This window comes from Centruroides sculpturatus, unplaced genomic scaffold (genome assembly GCF_000671375.1).
Source record: "Centruroides sculpturatus isolate CEXI.00-Female unplaced genomic scaffold, Cexi_2.0 scaffold1275, whole genome shotgun sequence".
In the NCBI taxonomy this organism is placed as follows: domain Eukaryota; kingdom Metazoa; phylum Arthropoda; class Arachnida; order Scorpiones; family Buthidae; genus Centruroides; species Centruroides sculpturatus.
In genome coordinates, this window is record NW_019385470.1 from 224,619 (window position 1) to 242,735 (window position 18,117).

General features: G+C 29.0%; 1 protein-coding gene across 1 annotated transcript in view; it reads right to left on the reverse strand.

Annotated features, from left to right (window-relative positions):
- LOC111639287 (ras-related protein rab7-like) overlaps positions 1–17,148 on the reverse strand; it is a gene marked incomplete at its 5' end in the record, with an annotated part of 27,244 nt that extends 10,096 nt beyond the window's left edge. Inside the window, 2 exons of the mRNA XM_023385130.1 lie at positions 11,820–12,038; positions 16,962–17,148. Of these exons, the coding sequence (XP_023240898.1) occupies positions 11,820–12,038; positions 16,962–17,148 (406 nt within the window). The remainder of the gene's footprint in view (positions 1–11,819; positions 12,039–16,961) is intronic.
- Between the last annotated feature and the right edge of the window lie 969 nt (positions 17,149–18,117).

Below are 18,117 nucleotides of genomic sequence, written 5' to 3' on the forward strand. Positions count from 1 at the left end.
TTTAACATTTTAATATTTAATATTATAAATTATTACATGGACCACAATAGCAATACAATATCTTAAAGTTGGTAAACCTGATTATCAATTCATATAAATTTACATATTATCTGACTTATTACAATTTTACAGTTGTACACTATTTTTAATTTAATTTATTTAACAGTTCAATATTTATTATTATAAATTAGCACAATGATTACAATAATAACACATTTTTGAAGCTGGTGAATTAAGATAAAATTTTTAACCAATTTTCACTTATGGAGATGCTAGGATTTTTATTTATGCAATTTTGATTTTTGATTATTTCTATGCATTCTTTAAATTTTCTTTTATATGTATCTTTTTCTCTGTGTAGAATATCTATATTAATTTTTTATCAATATTACAATTATTTAAAAGGCAGGTTCGTGAAATTTAGTCTTCGATATTTCAAATCGGCTATATGTTCTTTCAATCTTATTTTAACTTTATGTTTAGTTTCACCTATGTAGAATATAGTATTTTCACATGTGCATGGAATTTTATAAACAACGTTTTTGCTTTCTTCTTTTTTTGGTATATTTGTTTTTCTAACTTGTTTTGCACTTAATCTAGAGAGTAGCTTATCATATGTCGGTACTAGTTTTACATTAATTTTTTTGACTTCTTTATTAACTTCCTCGTACAAGCCTTTTATGTATGGGAACCGAATGTATTGTTTAGGATCTACAGTATTCTTATTTTTTATCTATATTTTTGGTTATTTCTTTTTCCCAAGTGTTAAGAATTCTGTTTGTGTATCCTGAAAAATGAATTTTTTCTTTAGTGTATTTAAATGTTCGATTTGCTTTGTATTTATACTAGTTTAATTTTTGATCTTAGTGTATTCCATATTAAATATATTTTGTTTTATATGAAGAGGTATGTTAGAATTATAGTTAACTGTAGTATTTATTGAACATAGCTTTTTAAACGGTTCGAATTCGAGATTTGTATTATTTCTTTTAATTGTAATATCTAAATAATTTAATATCTATATAATAATTATATAATATCTATTAAATAATTTAATATAATTGTAATATCTAAATATGCTGGTGGTAATTTTATTAATGGTGGTATCTTACGCTACCCCGATTTACGCAAACTTGGAGTTACGCGATTTTCAAATCTCGCCGATACGTCTTTTGTTTGAGCGCCATACAACTTTCGATTACTCACTCTATTGTTCAGCTTACATGTTCGCACGTGTAGCGCGGAATCGACACATAGCTACGATTTATTTTGTGTTATTTATTTCCGTGTTTGTTATATCTACGGAGAATTGAGAGACTCTATGTGGTGATTTCTTGTAACCGTGAACGAATCAAAAGACAAGATGAGATTGACAAGAACATTTATTAGGTTACATACATCCGACTTGGATTTTACACAAATTGCGAAATTATACCCCGACTTACGCGGTTATCGCTCGGTCCCACCTATCGCGTAAGTTCGGGGTATTACTGTACATTTAATATGGAATACACTAAGATCAAAAATAAAACTAGTATAAATACAAAGCAAATCGAACATTTAAATACACTAAAGAAAAAATTCATTTTTCAGGATACACAAACAGAATTCTTAACACTTGGGAAAAAGAAATAACCAAAAATATAGATAAAAAATAAGAATACTGTAGATCCTAAACAATACATTCGGTTCCCATACATAAAAGGCTTGTACGAGGAAGTTAATAAAGAAGTCAAAAAAATTAATGTAAAACTAGTACCGACATATGATAAGCTACTCTCTAGATTAAGTGCAAAACAAGTTAGAAAAACAAATATACCAAAAAAAGAAGAAAGCAAAAACGTTGTTTATAAAATTCCATGCACATGTGAAAATACTATATTCTACATAGGTGAAACTAAACATAAAGTTAAAATAAGATTGAAAGAACATATAGCCGATTTGAAATATCGAAGACTAAATTTCACGAACCTGCCTTTTAAATAATTGTAATATTGATAAAAAATAATATAGATATTCTACACAGAGAAAAAGATACATATAAAAGAAAATTTAAAGAATGCATAGAAATAATCAAAAATCAAAATTGCATAAATAAAAATCCTAGCATCTCCATAAGTGAAAATTGGTTAAAAATTTTATCTTAATTCACCAGCTTCAAAAATGTGTTATTATTGTAATCATTGTGCTAATTTATAATAATAAATATTGAACTGTTAAATAAATTAAATTAAAAATAGTGTACAACTGTAAAATTGTAATAAGTCAGATAATATGTAAATTTATATGAATTGATAATCAGGTTTACCAACTTTAAGATATTGTATTGCTATTGTGGTCCATGTAATAATTTATAATATTAAATATTAAAATGTTAAATAAATTAATAATCATATACAACTGTAAAACTGCAATAGGTGTCAGATATGCAAATTCATATCATATTGTGGATGTGTATCAAAGGAAGTAAGGATTTTACAAAACTGACTTATGAGTGGAAAGTATAATCAATTGTGTACCACTTTAGTAATAGTTGTATCCAAGGTATGTTTTAGCAAGATAATTTTATAAATTCTACAAAATTTGTGTATAAATTTTATATATATGTATTGTATACTCTCTTAATATTTTAGTTGGCTGAAAACGTTAAGAATAAGCTTATGTTACTTTAATTTATAAAACTCGTATGCACAGGTATGCTTTAGATCATGATAATTTTACAAATTCTACAAAACTTGTGTATTTTTTTTCTATATGCGTTGTATATCTTTTTAATATTTTAGTTGGCTGAGGAGGGGCTTATGAGCCCGAAACGTGTAATTTTTCACACGTCTCAACTAAATAAAAACGAGAAAAACCGCCAAGTGTCTTAATTTATAGCACTTTATTGTGTTAGAAGCAGAAACAAATTTCAAAGCACAGTTTCACATAATTAAAAGTTATTTATAAATCAAGATGAGTGTGAAACGGAGATTTTATGAAATAATGGCCGAGCTCGTTGCAAGCAAGAAAGATGATAACTTTTTAAATAGGGACAAATACGCAAAGTGTTTGGAGGAAGTAAAAGCTGCAAAGAACATGAAAACGAAACAAGCTGTTCATTACAGGCGTATAAAGCATTACAACAGTTTGACTATAGGCAGCAAAGAAAAATTAATTGCGCCCATGAAGGAGGAGGATGGAGAAATAAGGTATTACATTTGTTACGAGGACTTATTCAACATTCTTGAAGAAACGCACGTTGCTGTTGGCCACGGATGCTTAAGGAATGTAACTGCAAGTATAAAAATGTAACAGTTGAAGCTACTATCATATATTTGAAGCTATGTTAACCTTGCCAAAAGAAACAGAAGACTGAAAAAGGGCATTGTCGTCAGACCTATACTTTACAGTGAAATGAACTCACGCTGTCAGGTTGATCTAATAGATCTACAAACTACCCCAGATGGAAATTATAAATTTATTTTAGTTTACCAAGACCATCTTACCAAATTTGTGATCCTTCGTGCACTTCAAACTAAACGCACCACAGAAGTTGCATACCATCTTTTGGATATTTTCACCACTTTTGGAGCGCCGAGCATTTTTCATTCCGATAATGGTCGAGAATTCTCTAACCAAGTTATTGAGAGTTTATGCTCCATGTGGCCGGATGTAAAAATCGTACATGGAAAGGCAAGACATAGCCAAAGTCAAGGATCAGTGGAGCGTGCTAATCAAGACATAGAAAATATGTTGAGCACGTGGATGGAAACCAATCAGTTATCAAAGTGGTCAGAGGGTTTAAGATTCATCCAGGCAATGAAAAATAGAGCATATCACGAGGGAATCAAATGTTCCCCCTACGAAGCAATGTTTGGTTGTCCAATGAAAATGGGCCTTGCAACTTCAGCAATCCCTAGTGATATGATTAGAGTTATAAGATCTGAAGAAGATTTAGAGAAGTTGTTGCATTTGCATGACAATACAGAACAAAATAATGACGTCGAAAATGCAATCGAACAGGTCAACAAAGAAAGCATTGTTGAAAATGAGTCAGAAGGGGATATAGACAATAGCATTGTCAACGATAAAACACAAGAAGATGAAATGATTAGGGTGCATGAATTTATGAGTAGAATTAATGATAACAATGATGGGCTTAAATTGAGATTAGAACAAAAGAGTTCCATGAATGTGCACTTCTTAGACATTAATATCCGGTTAATGAAAGGACATTTGTCCACAAGTGTTTATATTAAACCTACACACACACACCATTATATATACCATCCCAGTCTATGGATCCGTATCAGTATAAGATGGCAGCCTTCCGAGCGTTAATAAGGAGAGCTTATTTATATTGTGACCAAATCGCTGACAGAGAGAAGGAGATTGATAGAGTATTGCAGGTGGCCCGGACCCTGGGTTACAGAAAAAGTGTAATTGTCGGAATGCTTAAGAAGTATGAAAGGGGCATAGTAAAAAGAACTTTAAGAAATGTTCCTACTAGGCTCACGAAATTTACTTATAATAGTAGTATGAATAGTGTTATGAAGGAAATTGCTAGACGAAAGGAATCAAGAATGGTATTAAGAAGAGCCCCTAATTTGTATAAGATCTTGAGAAACGATAAGGATAATATCAGAGCGGAGGAGAGAGCAGGGGTGTATAAGATTCCTTATGAAAACTTACAACTGGACGTTAAAAAAGATTATATCGGCGTCACCACCAGAAACTTGGGAGTAAGGCTCAAAGAACATAGATATGCCATAAGAAAAGCGTCTAATTCAACGGTTTTGTCCCAAATGGCGCAAACACAAGGATCTGAGGTAAAATGGGACGAGGCAACAATCATCAAACCTCTGTCTTCCCCAACTCTAGCAATGACGGCAGAAAAAATAGAAATATACAGAAGTAAGATAAGAGAAGGCTGTTTAAATGCGAGGGATTCCGAGAGCCTACCTTCGGCATGGAAATATTTGGTTAAGAAATTTACTACAAACTCCGACCAGAATTAATACATTGAAGATTTATGTTATTTTTGTTTTATTGTTTTATTTTAATTTTTGTATATTTTTCCATTTTTTTTTCTCTTGTAAAATTTTTGATTTAAATTTTTATGTTCTATTCATGGAAAATTTACGTTCCATTTTAGTTTTCAACCTGAAGATGGCCTATTAATTAGGCTGAAAACGTTTGTTGTTTAATATTATGTTTATTTCTCGGCAAAAAAGGTGTTTTGTTTCTCTTTATTTAGTTGCTGAGCGCTTTTGATATTGACTATGTTAACACCAAAAAAATTGTGCTTCTCTGTTTTAAAGTGATATGTTCATACAAAATATTTATATCCTTGCCTATAATTATACTGTTATTGTCAATGCTTTCAATAATTTTTTTTTAAAGTTCTTAATCAGTAGAATCTCATTTTAATGGATTTCTTCAGAATAATGGATTTTTTCCATGTTCTGCCAAATCAATGTAATTTTACCTCCTGTAGCAGATCTGTTACTCGAGACAATGGATTTTTTCTACCCCAAAGCTATTGTAAACTTTGCATTTTTTCAACTTTAGTTAATATTTGGGATATGTAGAATTGAAGAATTGTATGAAGAGAGTCAGTTGGCTGATAAGATTGAGGAGTCACCTAGTAAACACTCAGTTGCTGGTCCAAATGTAGTGTTGAAATTTAGCAAGACCAAGTATTTCTAAGTTGCGAAGACCTTCATGATGAGTTTCAGCATAAACAAACAGGCTGTACTGTGCACAACATTACTAATATCAAGCAGTGTTGTATTCAGTAGACAGAAAAGTCCATCTTGGTTTCTTTTGATGCAAGTTTTTTAATAAATCATGAAGACAAGCAAAGTGCTAATGAGCATATGTAATTTGCCTCTTTTTATGCTAACAGTATGTACAGTTTATCAGTACACACACATGGCATAACACAGTGGTTTCCAAACTTTCTATACCTCCACCTTCTCATTTTCAGAAAAAAATTGTTGCATCCCCAATTTTCATAATGTAATTTCATAAATTCTGTTTTTATAATTTATTTAAATGGCCTACAAAACAATATACCTTTATTTAATGAGGTATATTGTTTGTCAGGGCTCAACTTGTCCAGATATTTCAGTAAGTGCGTGGATAGATTTTTAGCATTCATACTAGTCATTCAAATGAGGGTTGTGAACTAGCATTAACAGATTTGCTGATTCATTTTTTCAACATCAATTTGACTTTTTTGTTTGTTTATTTGTATTAAAAAATGATAACTTGGTAAAAGTTGCGCACCCTCTTGCAATAGCCTCGTACCTCACAGATTGGAAAACACTGATATAATATACAATCATATACAGCATAATATAAACACATTACAAACATGTGTGTTTCTATACGATAAAGAAAAGATATATCAGGAGACTGAATAATTTCAAGCAGTGGTATTTCTTATTGCCTAAAATTCATATTTAACTTTTTTTAAATACAAATCTGAGTACATTTTCTTTATAGAAATGAACAAACCGGGACATTTCAGGAAAAATTTTCCAATAAGGACAAAGTGTTTCATACTAGGAAAATAGTGAAAAATCTAGATGTATGACAATCCTAATTCTGGGAAATAAAAGCACTGTCAAAAACCCAGGTTGAAAAGCAAGGAAAATACATTACAGTGCTCCACTGTAAAGGATAATGTGCTTTAGTGACAGGTAAGAAATATAAAATTCTACTACTGTCTAGAGTTGAACAGCACTTTCTATTCTAAGGTTTAAAGGAACTTGGAAATAAACTTATAAAGATTGTCAAATATTGAGTGGGAATTTTGTGATTAAGTTCATAAATTGAGAACTTATTAACCACATGGTAATTATGAAAACTTGAATTGGAAATTGAGAGTCTGAACCAGAAAACAGTAGTCAAGATAATGATTCCAACAATGATATCAAAACAGATATGAATGACAATATAACAACTGAATTGAAAGATGCTGAATAGGATTAACTATAAAAACAGTATTTTAAATGTAGCTGTAATCCATACGTAGTCTACAAATGGTTTTAGCAGTTCCAAAAATGTACAGGTAAAATATTTCAATTTTTATCCACTTGTCTCCTTGCAAGTATATGTAAATTTTAAAAATAATCCCCATGGTTTAACTGAGGAAATACAATATTTATGTTTTCAAAAACATTTTAATCTAGTAAGTAACACTGATTTATTAATTAAACAAAAATTGCTACATGAGAATGATATTGTTGCTACAAGAGCCAATAAATCAGAGTTGTTTTGTTGTTAAGATCTACTTACAGGGAAGCAATCCTTAACAACTTATATCAAACTGAATATGTAACTGTTCCACAGGATTACTTAAGAAAACTTCATTTTAGAGTCCAATGTTTTATGAATACTTCACTATCAGGCCTTTTACATGAGGAATGCTAACAGTTACAGTTCCTGCTACTCCTAGCATATTTGCCTTTGCAAAGATTGATAAGGAAGGTTACCAGCTTTGTCCAGTTGTGGATAAATTGGCATTGACTAAAATATACATCAAAAAGTTCCTTAATCATTTCATTATTAAACAACACCTCCAGCAGTCTATATTTGTTGTTACTGAGCTTGATGCTTTAATTAGAAGACTATAAAATCATTTGTCATCACAAGCACACTTTACTGTGTGACTATCAATCATTGTTTCTATCTATGAGAAGTGAACCTATTTTTGTAAATTAAATGATTGATCTAACTTTCCAACATTGAACAGTTACACAAATACCATTCTTCTATTTTGGTGCTATCATATGTCATTTGTCACCCCTCCTTTTTCTATTTCAAAGACGCCACTTATCTACAATCAAGGGCCTACTGATAATTGATTATTTAATTCAGTTTGATGAAAAATATTACACACAAATAGAAGGAATACCAATGGAAATATGTATTGGCCTGAGAATAGCTGAAATTTTCATGATACCAATAGTTGAAAAAATAAGAAATATAAAAAAAAATTCACTTTTGTAATAGGTATATAGATTACTATAATAATTTTTGACAAAACAGAGACAAGTGAGGAATTAATATTGGAAAAAGCAAATCAAAGAAAATATACAGTTTGAAACAGAAACACAAAATAGTATCATATCATCTAAAAATGTATACTAAGAAAAGAAGATAAACTAGAGTATAAAAAACATGTTAAGCCTATGAAGTGCCAAAAGTATTCAATTATAAATCAAACATATAAAAATTTATATTTTTGTTTACATTTAAAATGTATACAGATAAAATTAAAAGGAGAACGAATAAAATAAAAAAAAACAACAAATAGAAATTCAAGAAATTGTAAAAATATTTTTAACAATTATCCTAAAAAATTACTAGATAAATAAGATATTTAGTAATGAAACTAGAAATAAACAATTTGATAATGAAAAAAATTTGTGAAATTATATTCCCAAACTGTCCGAGAGTTAAAAAATTATTAAATACTAAAAATAGATCTAATACCCAAAAAAAATGATTTACTGAAAAAATATTTATATTGTAGTAGTAAAAAAAAATTGAAAAAAATAGAAGAAAAAGCAGTGGTATTATATTTTTTCAATGTAGTTACGAACAAAAGAAAACGTACCTAGGTCAGACAAAAAGAAAACTTAAAATACGTATTAAGGAACATATTAGAGCAATTAAAGGAAATTATGCAAATTCAGCAGTTGCAGAGAATTGCAATAAAGATGGATGTGTGATTGACTTAAATACAATAAAGGTGAAGAAAAAAGAAAGAAATGGATTTAAAAGATAATTATTGAACATAAAAAGGCAAATTAATAGAATAAATAATAATTTAGGAAGAGAAAGCCATCAATCATGGAATAGTATTGTCTATAGAGAGAGTGATGTGTAGAAAGGAATTTAAAGAGGGAATGAAAGAAAAGAGAAGTCTAATAAGGTTCTGGATAAGCTAGTAAAACCAATTTTTAAAAATCCTTTTAGAAAGCTTAAAATTTTAAACAAGTTTTATTCTTTTTTTATACAGGCAAGCTTCCTTCAGAATTAACATTATGTTAAGAATGATTATAGGGATGCTTTAGGGCTATATTTTTGTGTTAATGATAGACAATAGGGAGTCTAAGTTATTTTACACATCTTAAATACAATTGTCAGGTATAATCCTGTTATAATTTTTTAAAATAAGTTTATTTAAAAATTTTATAGAATTGTATTGTAAACTTGAAGAGTGGCCACCAGGTTCGAAACAAAAATATGAAGTGAAAATAAAAATTGTTTTTCTGAATAAGATATCCTCTATTTGCTAAAACAGAATCATCATCAGTGTAATAAGTCCTATTAGTATACAAAGTCCAACATAGACAATGATATAATAAAGTAAGGAGAGAGAGGCAAAAGAATTATCATGTGGATAGTCCCCATTTCTGATACACTATACGTAAACTAGTCCTTTGACATTTGGAGCAACAAGTACTTCTGGTCTTTCAAGATCGCATCCTCCTTTACTCTAGATCAGGGGTGGCCAACTTTTGTGTACATAAGATTTACTTTTTTTATCTTAAAAATGTGTTGCGATTGACTTGTTGTCGTAGGGATAGTCTAAGTAGCAAGGGGATGGTGTGAAATACATACTATGTTTAGATAGGTAAGAAAAGCCACAATTTAATTTAAAACATGAACAAAAGGTACATTGTAAACAGAAGAAAAATTAAAACTCAATGTTGTCACTTTCGGGACCACCACTTCACCCTTCCTCTTTCTACCGTGTCCCGACCACTCTCCCTGTCCCTCTTCCTACCTTTTTTTTTTGTTTTACGATCCTTTGTCTACATTTCTTATTCCCCTTTTACAATTGTATGCAAATGAATAGCACATACCGACAAAACCACATCTGAGGGAGGACGTGGTGGTCCAATATCACTACATTTGCGTTTGCACGTTATGTTCGGTTACAAGTGTAACACATTAATTCAAGACATCATGAGCGATCGATCAAAATTGGCTTTGTGATCGACCGGTTGATTGCGATTGACTTGTTAGCCACCCCTGCTCTAGATACATTGACGACAGTCTCAAATAATCTACTGTCCCAAAAACCAATAAATGAGCCTCTGTATTGTGAATCAAAGCAGTCATCTTGTGCAGCTCAAATTTAATGGTAAAAGCCTGAAGATGTCCATATGGAGGAAAATGTTTGATTTTTACCATTTCCGTTGTTTTTTAGTTTTGGGACGTAGTTTAAGATTAACTAGTTTTTAGCAGTTATTTGATGGCAATCTCATTGGTCCAGTGTTCCACATATTCAAACCTTACTTGATATCATCAGTAAGGTTTGAATATGTGGAACACTTGATAACCCATATGGATTAATGTTAAAAACTTGGAATAGAAGAGTGAAACAGGTACACTTCCTGGATCTCTTCTTCACTTTCAATAAAGGAATACTAACTTGTCAGTACTGATGTATATTAAGACCTCACACAATCCTCTTAATATATTGATATTATCATCACTTGAAATTAGTAACATAAAAAACTTAAATGACATTTATACAGATATAGTACAACAGTCTAATGTTTGTACTTATTATAGGAAGAGCCCTAGCATCAACTGCCTACTTTAGAATGACAAGGATCCACCTAATTGAACATTCTTCTAGAAGTTTATTCCATACCTCTACAAGACAACAGGATAGGACATTCTTATGAATACATTAGTGCCATTGTAGAGCTTTATAGATTAGAATAAAGACTGAATTCAAAAGCACTGAACTACAATTACTCTAGCAACCTTTGCATTGGATTGGGATGTCAACATGTTTTTTGACAAAGCTCGGCTGATCAGCACACACAACTAAAATATTTGGGAATGCTCAACAATATAAAAAGTGCTTAATAAAGGGACTGCAATCAAAAATAAAAAGGTAGCACTTTTGTCATATGCCTGGAGGACATTTCTTGAGCTTGATTAACTAACATACATTTTGTGTATACATTTGTTGTGTTTTATAATTTTTATCTTATTTTCTTTATTTTTAGCATCATTTTGTAATTTTTATTTCTTTATTATGATAAATTGTAAACCTATTTTTTTGTTTATCTTTGCGCATATGATATTTTATACAATGTAAACTGTTAATCTTTGAAACTATTCCATTCTCGTTCAAATCTGAGGATGACCTTTACAAAAGGTCAAAAACATTTGTTTAATTAATAAATTGATGTTACTTACTGGATTAAAGTGTCTGACTTAATTATACAGTGAACATCCAGTTACTGCAGTATTTTATTTAATTTTCAAAAAAGTCTATATATATATCTCAATTTTGTTTTTTAACTTTTCTTTATTAAATTACAATGTTTCATTCAAGATTCTAAAATTAAAATGTCTAATATTCTGTAACAATCAGCGCTTGATGTAGGCCCGAAAGAGGCTAAAAACATTGTTTATATTTAATTCAAATACATATTTTCTGGATGATTGTATGTATGGTTTGTAGTTTTAATTTAAAGAAATAAGTTGGACTGGAATAATAATATAGTAAGAGTAAAAACAAAAATTTATGAAACTAAATAAATTATAAAACTATGAATTCATTAGCCAGTAAATGACAGAAATCCTCAATCATTAGATCATCATATTAAGCCGTATTTTTAGTACAAAATATAAAAAAATTAAATTTTTTTTCTCTTTTGCTTTACTCCTAACTTATAATCATCAATATAGGCATTTTGAATATCTTTGCATAAGCTTATTTATTTAGAAATATTTTGTATTCATTTTCTTATAGTAATAAAAATTCAAATTTTGTAAGCTTTGAGTTTACTTACAGCTCTGTTTTCCAAATCAATTTTATTTCCAACAACTACAAATGGAAAATTCTCAGGATCTCTAGGTGAAGCCTGAATCAAGAATTCATCTCTCCAGGAATCTAATGACTTGAAGGTACTTGGTGCAGTGACATCAAATACTAATACACAGCAATCAGCTCCTCTATAAAATGCTACTCCTAAAGATTGAAATCGTTCCTGTCCTGCAGTATCCCAGATCTAGATGAAATTAACAAAAATATATTCAGTTTAAAAATTAGTTTGATAATGCATTACAAAATTGTGTGAAAACTTATTTCATAACTTAAATTATTAAATACATAGAGATAAAATAAATATTTAAAATGTTTTCTTTTGTTAAGTAATAACACATTTTCAAAAAATTTTAATACTTGAAAAACTAGAATTTCTCAACTTGTGTAAAAAATCTCAAATATATACTTGTTCAATAAATTGATGGATTTGTGGACAAATGTCATTCTTAAATTTTTATACATAATATAGTGAAAAAAGTTCAAAAGATGTTTCATTTCCAATTAGGATTTTTATTAATTTTTCAAAATTTATACAAAGTTTTGGAAATTATTTTATATATACAAGTTATATTGGTTTCATAGACTGACTTGACTGCAGAATATATGAGAAGTAGAGAGAAATTTTATAACTGTCTTTAATAGCATGAATTCTTAAATCTCTAATTTCATGTAGAGAAATTAACAAATAGCAATGTGGATCAAGGATCAAATTGCAGTTATCTTTCGTCCTAAGTTCTATTTTAAATTTTTGAACAACCTAATAGGATACGTATGATTATTATTTACTTAGTCTTGTAAAATAAATTAGGTAATAAGTTACATTAAAAAACCTTTTATTTAGAAAAATGCAAGATAAAAATTTAGACAATTTTAGGATGCTATTTTAGAAAAGGAATATGCAAAGTTTTGAATATTCAGGTATTACATGAGTATTTTAGCACTTTTAAATGAATATTTGCAGATATTCAGTTACAAAGTTAAATTTTTCTTCTGCAATAATGTCTAAATTATTTAGCTTTCTTTATATTTTTCATGTAATTATCAAGTTTGTAGATACTACAAATTTGGTTTATTCAATTATTTTCAACTTTTTATCAATAAACTGAAAGCTAAAAACAACATAACATAGCTTATATGTAATTTCTTGATTATATGCCATACTAAAAACGTGTCCATGTTCTGAAGGGAGATGAGAACTACTTTGTATAGTTAATGAATAATAATAAATATCTAATATTAAGGCAATAAGTTAAATTTATTAATAATAACCGAATCAAACTATTATAAAAATATTTCTTTTCAATTAAAATTTAATTGGAACAAAAACTGAACAAATATCATATATGACAATATTGGATCAATTTTTTAATTTGATACTTCAAATCTCCCTAGCTTATTAACATCTTGCATTAAAATAAAACACATAATAGCTAAGGCAAGAGACAAGGAAGGAAGAAAGTTTTTAAATCTCAAATTTGCAACTCTGATTTTAAACAACATAGATATAATTTATTTCATTTAAAACTTTTTTTAATGTCAATTTGTTTATTCATCCAAATTGCAAAATCAACTGCCATTAAATTTATGATAGTCATTAAAAAACAAATGATATTTAAAACACTTTTTGATTGAACATTTAATAAATTTTTAATTTGTGATGTGTGTATATACTATTTTATACCTTACTATTTTCAATAAAATGAGTTTCAAACTTTGATATAGGCATAAGTTACAAACTATGTGAATCTTACACTATTCAGACTTTCATAATAAAAAAAAATTATTTTATCATCAAAATCTGATAATCTTCTATAGTATAATATCTTTAGTACACACACACACACACACATATATATATATATATATACACACACACTTTTAAGCACAATCTCATGTGTTCATACATTCATATACACACAATTTTGAAAATTATATAGTGCAGGGAAAAAAATCATTGAATTTAACAAAAAACACACTAGTAAAATAGAACAAATGTATTAATGTTCAAATAGTAGTAAAGGAAAATATTTTAGCAACCAAAGCTTTTTTTATATACAACAATCCTCACTTAACATTGTTGCTGGAAATTGCAACAAAGCAAAATGACAACAAAATCAATTTTACCACAGGCTAATTAAACACAGTATAAAAAAGGTAATTTGATTACTATTATTTTTAATGGATTGTGTTTGCAACCTCCAGCATTTATTTTCCACCTCAGAGAATCAATTTACTACAGTAGAGCGTCGATTATCCGAAAGTCAATCATCTGAAAGAATTCCAGTTGGCAAATTTAAATTTTCGCCAGTGCTGTGGTGCTGCAATCTTTGGCTATGTCTTGGGCTACTCAAATATTTTACGTTTTTGATACTAAATTAACTTCTGAAGTATAATTTTTTATTGTTTTTATATTTTTCAATATATTTATTTTGTTTGTACAAAATAAAAAAATAATTTTTAACGATACAATAGTCTTCATTAGGCTTAACATTGACGAAAATTCAACGCGAAGCGACATGCAACGGAGAAAAATGTCAAGATGGGATAAATTAATATATTTTTTCGTACATAATCGGTTATCCAAAACATCGATCTTCCAAACAACCCCAGTCCCCAATTGATTCAAATAATCGACGCTCTACTGTATTTATAAAGAAAATTCAACAATGATAATTGTAAATGATTACAAATGTACTTTATCTTTTCTCAGTCATGTTAAGTGAAGAACTGCTGTAATTTTGTATGCTATCATATGATTAAATTATATGGATTATAATTACAACTTTGTCATCTGGAGTTTACACTGATATATAAGTAATCAATTACACCAAAGATATTCAGAAGTGTGAAATCAAACATTTAAATTCAAACATTAGCTTTGTAGACTTTACGGCTAATGTTTACTTTATGAAAAAGGTAATCCTCTTTAGTAACATTGGAAACATTTGATACTGTCATGCAATTATTTACTTAACATTAATAACCTTCACAAAAAAAATTGTAAATAATCAGACTCCATCTGTTTCACTGGGTTTTTACTCTCAAAATTTTTCTTAAATTATAATGCAATTTCTCTTCTTTGAATTTATTTTCATCTATTCTTTTTAGTGACTCATGAATCAAAACAACTGTTTTGCACAAAATGTGATGAGTGTTCTAAAAATTATGAAGCTACAAAAACAGACTGAGGAAATAGGGTTAGGGACAGAACACTCAAACCTTATAGTCCTTCAATTCATTTTATATAGTCCTTCAATCATCACAATATTCACTGCTATGGAACCTGAAGCAAATTTGTTGCTAGAGAAGTCCAAGTTGATAAAAATGGACCAATTCTGATCTGTTTTTTTTTCATTATGCATTTTACATTATGCTCCTAATAGGAGCATTAACTTATCTTGTATACATACTATAATGCAAGATCTTATTTTATTATCATTCTCCTACTTCATGATCTTTCTTTGCTTATCACTAATTACTCTAAATTTTATTCCCAAAAACATACATTTGAATACATTCTGTGTTAGCTAATTCTAAATTTTTATCATCAAATGACTCATACAAAATGGCTAAGATATTTGGGTTAAATCTAACGTTTTTGAATACTCTAACTACAGCTAGAAAACTGTGTGTCAATGTGTGGCTGGAGTGAAAACCAGAAATGAATGTAGACATGTCTAATTTCTTGAAATGCCATATCCTCCAGATTGTCTTATTGCTACAATCAAAAATGACTGTGTATGCACCAAAAAATATCAGTCTCAATCTAAAATATATGCTGGCAAATATGGAAAAATTTATTGTTTTTCTTTTATGCCTGTCATAAGAGACTAAGTTATTTTGTACAAATTCAAAAATATCTGATTGTTCAAGAGTGTTATTTTATTATAAAAATTTGTAAGATTTTTATAATTACTGATACAATTTTATCAGTTATAGTAAAGTTATGATGAATTTTATCACATCTATATATTTTTTAATTCTCATAAGTATTTAAAAAAGAAGTCATTGAAACACACAGTATCTACATATATAATCAAGATGGTTTGATAATAATAATAAGCAAGCACAAAGCCCAAACGGTTAGGAGTTGAAGGTTGAAATTTGGCACACAGTTAAGGTATGTCATGAGAACGTACACTAAAAAGGGATTTTTCGAAATTTTCCCCCTTGGGGAGAGGGACAGGATTAAGGCTTCCCATGAAGAACTCTGCTTCTAATATACTATTTTAGATGCAATTTTTTGCATTTTTGATTGCGTTTTAATAGGGTACATCNAAGGTATGTCATGAGAACGTACACTAAAAAGGGATTTTTCGAAATTTTCCCCCTTGGGGAGAGGGACAGGATTAAGGCTTCCCATGAAGAACTCTGCTTCTAATATACTATTTTAGATGCAATTTTTTGCATTTTTGATTGCGTTTTAATAGGGTACATCATGAGAATGTACACTAAGAAGGGATTTTTCAAAATTCCCCCCCATGGAGGAAGTGTTAAGAGAAAGCAAAGTGCAAGATTTACAGGCACAGATGCAGTTTTTTGCATTTTGCAGGAAATCAAACATATTTTTAGACCCATCTAAAAATTTTCTAATTAGTCTGGAAACAGGGGAACCTAATTCTTGCATTATGTGAAAACAGGTAAGATTGGCTATATGTAATAATCTTAATCTTTGCTATTGTTACTTTTTGCCTGAGCAACTGTATTAAAGTATTAAACAAACAGCAAAAGTATTAAATACTAGCAATCTGCTAGTATTTAATACTTTTGCTGAAATTGAATTTAAAAAATTAACAGAAGTGCTAAAACAATTGTGTTTAAGGATATCAAATATTAAAACATTACCACAAATGAACTTTAGTTTCTGAAAATAAATCAATGAAAAGTTCATTAACATTACAAAAATAAATTTTAGTGCATAACACACTTTTTTTTTATTTTAGGAGAGAGAAAACCATGACTCGGAAGTGAGATATTCGAAATATTCTCTAAAGAATATTTTGAACAGTTTAATATTTTCCAAGATAGTCCTTCTGGAAGCAAAACGATAATTGGAAATATAAACAAATTCTAAGTTAAATACATTCCATTTTAAATAAAAATTTACCTGCATTGTAACTAACCGATCATCTACCATCACTTCCTTTGTAAGAAAATCTGCTCCAATAGTTGCTTTATATTGATTACTAAATTTCTTGTTCACATATTGATTCATTAGAGAGGTCTTTCCGACACTAAAAAGATAATACTTAATTAAAATTTGATATGAGATTATTGAATGCAAAAGTTCTTTACTAATAGTCAAAATTCAATATTTTACATAATTATTTAAATGTATATAAAATCAAAGTATTAAAATTTTTTTCATTAATCAATTTAAGATATAGCTAGCTATATCATATATATACAGAACACAGAATAATCATAAAACTCTTAACTAGTTACTCTAAGAGTTAGATTTGGATATATTATAGCTAGATAATCTGAAAATTATATTTTGTTTCTTAATTTAATTAAACAACAGAGACAATTATACAATTGAGTATCAAGATTTCTGATAAGTAGCATGATCAGCAATTTTACAGCTTGCACACTACCTGTGAAAATGAAAAACTATTAAAAATTAAGTTTTATAGTGATATTGTAACATTTTTTGTTTTTTTTTAATAGTAGTTAAGTAATTGGTTTGTAGAAATATGTAAATAGTCAAAAATACAAGAAAGTGTATTAATAACAATTTAAAGCTTAACAGATAAAGTTATCAATCACAAAAATATAAAACCGCTCAAAAAATTGGTCTNCAAAACACATTTCAGACAATCCCTGAAATCTGTATATTCTATAAATCAGTTGACTACATGCTATTCTCCTTGAATTTAGCTTTCAAACTATGATATATACATACATACATACATACATACATATTAATTTAATGAGACTGTGCATAATACCTATATCTAAGCCGAATTACTTAGCATTTAATTATTAATAGCGGCAGTAATATAACCTGATCTTGAACTGGAAATAATTATTTTCAGAAATAAAGAGTAATAAACCACCCTGCCTTCCATCTTGAACCACCTTCCACTGGCCAACTTATTAATTAATTAGATGGGCTCCTACCTCCTTCCTATTTGGTTACCTCTTCCTCCGTTATGTCAAAGACCCATATATCATCTGTCCTAGGCCACATTTCACAACCTGATCTCATCTGACTATTACAGTCAACCTCCCTATAACACTGTTGATAATTCTGTTTTATA